The sequence below is a fragment of the Neophocaena asiaeorientalis genome, unplaced genomic scaffold, assembly GCF_003031525.2.
Source record: "Neophocaena asiaeorientalis asiaeorientalis breed wild unplaced genomic scaffold, Neophocaena_asiaeorientalis_V1.1 scaffold684, whole genome shotgun sequence".
Lineage (NCBI taxonomy): Eukaryota > Metazoa > Chordata > Mammalia > Artiodactyla > Phocoenidae > Neophocaena > Neophocaena asiaeorientalis.
Genome location: NW_020174048.1, coordinates 993,246 through 999,222, shown reverse-complemented (window position 1 = coordinate 999,222; position 5,977 = coordinate 993,246). Strand labels below are relative to the sequence as shown.

At 51.7% G+C, this 5,977-nt stretch overlaps 1 protein-coding gene across 1 annotated transcript in view; it reads left to right on the top strand.

The window, feature by feature from the left end:
- Positions 1-5,977, top strand: part of TEX29 (testis expressed 29) — a 15,059-nt gene that overhangs the window by 123 nt on the left and 8,959 nt on the right. Inside the window, exon 2 of the mRNA XM_024753973.1 lies at positions 2,185-2,295. Within this exon, the coding sequence (XP_024609741.1) occupies positions 2,185-2,295 (111 nt within the window). The remainder of the gene's footprint in view (positions 1-2,184; positions 2,296-5,977) is intronic.

Below are 5,977 nucleotides of genomic sequence, written 5' to 3'. Positions count from 1 at the left end.
TGGGAAAATCTGTGGGGAGGGGACGGGGCGGGGCCTTGCAGCCCTTGAGGGATCGTCTGCGGGTCCAGTTCTTCCTGGCAGTCCCGCAGCTTCGCACCCACACTGCCCCACCGCTGCCCTCTCTCTCCGACAAGTCACCCGTCCAGGGACCCGTCGGAGGGCCGCGCCCCCGAGTGACCCAGGGATCGGGGGCCTCGGACACCAGGCCAGGCGGAGGGCAGCAGGGTGGAGCCGCTCCCTGGAGAGGGCAGCGTGGTCATGGGGACGAGATGGGGTCACACAGAGGTTCCCAGGAAGGAGGGCCCAGCTGGGAGTGGGCGCCACCACGCAGACGTGGCCCAGGGAGCCTCCCCAGGCACTCGCTTCACGGAAGAAACGCTCCGTGGACACCTGACGTAAAGAAAAATGCGTAAAAGCACGCGTGGTTTCCCAGTGATGTCCCGAGGGAATTTTCCCCAGTGGGAGGCTCTCTCCCGGGGACCCGGGCACCCTGACACCCTCCGGTGCCCTGACTCTACGCCCTGGTCTGTCTGGGGAGCCCTGATGCAGCCACGCGGGACACGTGGCCCTCTCACATCTGAGACCCGCGTCACGTGCTGAGCTCAGTTCCAAACCCACGTGTCTATTGTCTGGGCACAAGGGTCCAGGCCTCCTGAACTGCAGAAGCCAAACCAGGGGAAGGAGGTGGGACGGGGACCCACGGGGCCGTCGCAGCCGGGCCAGGCCATGCAGGGGCTCTGAGGGGCCATCCGGGCGCCGGGGGTCCCTTGCATCTGGAAGCTCGGGTCTGGGAAGCGCTGTGGATTTGGGAACCCAAGGGGACTCCAACGAGGGTATAATGGGTGTGGGGTGCCCCGCGGCCGGCTACTGTGCTGCTTCTCGAGCCCCCCTTTTCCTTATGAGCCACTCTGCAGAAATAACCCAAATGGTCTGTGTGGTGCTTTACAGTCTGTAGGGTGCTTTCGCAGAAACGATTTCAATTTTCATGGCCCCTCTGTGAGGGAATCAACATTGGCTTTAGACCGACAGGCAGAGCGGACAGAGGTGCATGGTAGATCAACAGCCGAGAGCACAGGCCGCACGGGCAGGTCCCCGGGTCAAGCCGTTCCTCCCCACGCTGGCTTGACCTTCACTCCCTCACCTCTAACACGGGCAGGTGTGAGGAGGGTCTCTGCAGAGGGGCTGCTGAAACGATCAAAGGAGACAGAACTTGGAGAAATCCCCGAGGGGGGCTCCTTGCAGCCCTGACACACTTGACGCAAAACCCAGCACAGCTCACGTCCCCTCAAAGTCTGCAGGGACCGAGCCCTCGCCCGAGACCTCGGCGACCACGGTGACCACGCCCCGGGAGCCAGCACAGCCCCGCCCGCCCGGGGTCAGCGGGCCCGCTCCGGCTCCCAGGCTCCGGCTGCAGGGAGTCCCCGACTCTGTCCAGCCTTCCGTCTGCAGCACAGGCCCCACGACGGGGAGGCCAAGGACATGGGGTGGGGCACACCTGGAGTCGGGGTGTCCTGGGCCACGGAGAAAAGGGTATGGAGGGCGGTGGGTTTCCCTGGAATCCCCTAGTCTGAGAGACCAAACTACCCCCGCCAACCCAAGGAAGACGGCGTTCCCTGGAGACTCAGGAAAGGGCGGGCCCTGCTCCACGCCCCACCCCGGGAGACCGTGTTTACTGCTGATGGGCACCTGCTCAGAGCTGAGACCCTGCGGTCCTTCGCCCTCCGCTGCAAGGCACGTGGCTTCCTGGCACTAACCTTTCTGTCCTTTCGATTCGACTTTTAAATTCTGAAATAATCCTCACGTTGGTCATTTTAACTCAGTCTGCGCTTAAATGTGGATTAAGAACATGTTACTGCCGGAACTCCCGGACACCCATTGTATGAGGTCTGTGTTTCCCAATTGCTTTGTGGAGCGCTGAGCCCGGCTCGCCGGGACGCGTTATCTCCTTAATCCCTGGGGGACCCCGCATTATTCTGTGTGTGTCATCAACTTGACATTGTCGTGTTCAGAAATCTAATTCATTCCAGATCTGAGTTTCGAAGTGAGGTGCGTGTGACGCATTAATGAGAACCGTAAACCGTAAACCCACCACGCAAACCCGCGAGCTCCCGTCCCTGCCCCGTGCTCCTTCGAGTCAGAGGGCGCTGTGTATCAGGGTAACGTCCGTGTGTGTCTGCTTTGCAGTGTGCGACATCCCTCTGTACGACATATGTGACTACAGCGTCACCAGAGATCGGTGCCAGGAACTCGGGTGCTGCTTTTATAAAGGCATCTGCTATGAGAAGGCCGTTCCCAGTAAGTACCCGGCCACGCCCGCCCCGGCGGACAAAGCCACGCGCGCCAGGAACGGGTCTCCGTTGCTGTTCGGGCCTCTTTCTTTGTTCCCTGGTCACATCGCCCCGCTCGGTGCTGCTGCAGGAGAGACGGCTCTGAGGGCCTGGGCCTGGGACTTCAGCCACCAGAGAGAGTCCACTCCCGGGTGCTGTTGAAGAGGCTTATTTGAGATCCCTCCATTCTGGGGGGGGGGGCGAGGGGGTGTAGAAGGCTGCGTTGGAGGAGGCGGCTCTGCAAAAGCAGATGGCTCGGGGCGGGGCCCCCGCGGCTGTGCGCGAGGGCAGGCCTGACCCAGGCGGGAGCTGGAGCCCTGAGGACCCAGGACAGACCTCCGACTGGGGTCAGGATGAAACTTAGACCTGACACTGAGCTCTGCGGCCGGTCCCTGAAGCCCAGGATGCGCCTGGGGAGGTGGAACTAGTAGAGGGGCCTGGGATGGGGAGGGGGCCTGAGCTGGGGGGGAGGCCGGACCCCCGCAGTCAGACAGCAAGGGAGGCACCTGACACTCAGAGTGCAGCGGGAGGGGGTGAGCTGGGTCTCCTGGCCCAGAAGGGATGACCTAACGATGCTTTTTCTGGATACTTCCCCACACTTCTGCCTCTGGAATTGTCCAAGTTAGTATTTCCAGACACTCAAATTCTACCTGACGGTGATGCTTGTCCTTGCCCTGTATGCGTCCCTTTTAGAAACGGGGGTGAGGGCTCTAGGACTTTGGGGAAGGGGTAAACACGTCCCTGGAACGGGACAGCCTGCAGGGGACCTCACCAGGGAGGAGGAACGTGTCCCCAGATACAGAAAGCTGGCCGTGGACCCTCAGCTCCAATGCTCTGGGAAATGTGTCCTGTACCCTCCTCCACCCTCAACCCCCGGGGGTCAAGGGCGCAGCCGTGTCCTATGACTTCCCGGGATTTCTTCTTCCCTTGTTTCTCCTCTGTGGTCCCAGCTGGGCTCAGCTGCCCACCCCCAAGGCCTGCCTTCTCCTTCCTGGACACGGGAAGTCGGAAACATGACCCTCGGGGCAGCCCCATCCCACAGACTCAAAACCTTCCGCCAGCTCCTTCAAGAAGTGATATTCTGAGCAAAGCAAGAAGCTAAAGCATCGGCAAGATCTGGGTTCAGCCAAAGGGAGAGTGTCGTCTTCCTTTATGTGAAGATGTGGTGTGTAGGGCCGAAGCAGAGGCAGTTTAGCTCAAAACGAGGCCGATAAGAGGCCACAACGAACACTGCTCACAGCTGGGAGGATTTTCTGGTGACAGTTTCTCCTTCAGATCTTGAGTTAGAAGACTTGGGACCAGATCTCTTTACTCATCCCACCTGCCACCTCCAGGGACCCCAGCAGCCCTAGGATCCCACACCCCTTCCCCTGTACCTGAAGATAGAAGCAATTGGAAGTTACTTCCTTTGGTTGTTATTTTTACTGAGATGGAATTCTCATGCCGTAAAATTCACCCTTTTGAAGAGTATGATTCAGTGACTTTTAGTATATTCACAAAGTTATACACTGGAAATTCCAGAACATTTTCATTATCCCCGAGAGAAACCCGCACCCATTAAACCGTCACCCTGTTCCCCTCCCCCTCCCGTCCCTGGTAACCACCGATCTGTGTCTCTGGATCTACCGTTCTGGACATTTTCATATAAATGGAGTCATACCATATGGGGTGGCCTTTTGTGTCTGGCTTCTTTCACTTACGTAATGTTTTCAAGGTTCATCTACGATGTACCATGTGTCAGTACTTCATTCCTTTTCATGGCTGAATAATATTCCATTGCCTGGATGGACCACGTTTTGTTTATCATTTGTCTGTTGATGGGCATTTGGGTTGTTTCCACTTTTTAGCTATTATGAGTGAAGCTACTGCTATGGACAAATGCGCACACAAAGTTTGCAAGAACATGTTCCCAATCCTGGACCATATATTAACTCTATCTTAAAATTTTGAGGAAGTGTCAAACTAGTTTCCAAGTGGCTGCACCATTTTACAGTCTAAACCAGCAGCAAATGAGGGTTCCAGTTTCTCCATATTCTCACCAACGCTTTTCATCCGTCGTTTTGATTATACCCATTGTAATGGGTGTGAAGTTATATTTCATTGTCATTTTGATCTGTATTTCCCTAATGAGTAATGACGAGCTTATCTTCCTGTGCTTATCGACTGTTTGTGTATCTTCTCTGGAGAAAAGTCTATTAAAATCCTTTGCTCAGTTTTTAACTGGGTTAATTATCTTTTTATCGTGGAGTTGTAAGGGCTATTCATATATTCTCGTAGACCCTTTTCAGATATATGATTTCAAATACATTCTCCCAAATCCGTTGACTGTCTCTTCACTTTCTTGATAGCGTCCTCTGAAGCACAGAAACTTTCAGTTTTGATGATGTCCAGTTTATCTGTTTGTTCTTTGGTTGTTTGTGCTTTGGGGGGTTTTATCTAGGAGACCATTGTCTAATTCAAGGTCACAAAGATTTGCATTTAGGATATCTTCTAAGGGTTGTGTAGTTTTATCTTCTACATTTCCGTCTTTGATCCACTTTGTGTTCATTTTTGTACGCGGTGTGAAGCAGGGGTACAACTTCATCCTTCTGCGTGCAGATGTCCAGTTTTCCCAGAACCATTTGTTGATAAGAGTGCTCCACTGAATTGTCTCCACAGCCTTGTTGAAATCAATTGCTCCTAAGTGTGAGGGTTTATTTCCAGACTCTCAATTCCATCCCATTGATCTATGTGTCTATCTTTAATCAGCACCGCAAGGCTTTGATCACTGTAGCCTTGTAATAAGTATTGAAATATGAGTCCTCCAATTTTGTTGTTCATTTTCAAGATTGTTTAAGTTATTATGGGTCCTTTGAATTTCCATATGAATTCTAGGATCCCTTGTCAATTTCTGCAAAAAGCCATCTGGCATTTTGATAGGGATTGTGTTCAATCTGTAGATAATTTGGGGGAAGGGGTAAAGGGGTACTGCTATTTTAGTAATATTAAGTTTTCTCGTCTTCTGAATAGTGGATGTTTTCCACTTTACGTTGTTTTAAATTTCTTTCAATCATATATTGTAGTTTTCAGTATGCTAATCTGTTTTTCTTTTATTAAAGTTATTCCTACTTATTTTATTCTAATGTTATTGTAAATTGAATTGTCTTTTCAATTTTATTTTCAGATTGTATATAGAATCCTAGGTATATATGCAGTAGGATTGAAAGGTTGCTAGTGTATAGAAATAACATAAAATTTTTATGGTGACCTTGTACCCTGCAACCTTCTTGAACTTGTTTATGAATTCTTGTCATTTTTTAGTTTATTTCTTAGAATTTTCTACATATCAGATCATATTATCTGCACATAGCGATAGTTCTGCTTCTCCCTTTCCAATCTAGATGGTTTTATTTCATTTTCCTGCTAGGACTTCAGTACAGTGGTGAATAGAGGCAGTGATACTGGACATCCTTGTCTTCATTCTGATATTTGGGGGAAGCTTTCAGTGTTTCACCATTAAGTACCATGGTAGCTTGGGTTTTCTTAGGTATCATTTATCAGGTCAAGGAAGTTCCCTTGTCTTCCTAGTTTTTTGAGTATTTTTATCATAAAAAAATGTTGGATTTTATCAAATTCTTTGCATCTATGAGCACCTCAGGTGTGGTCTGCTT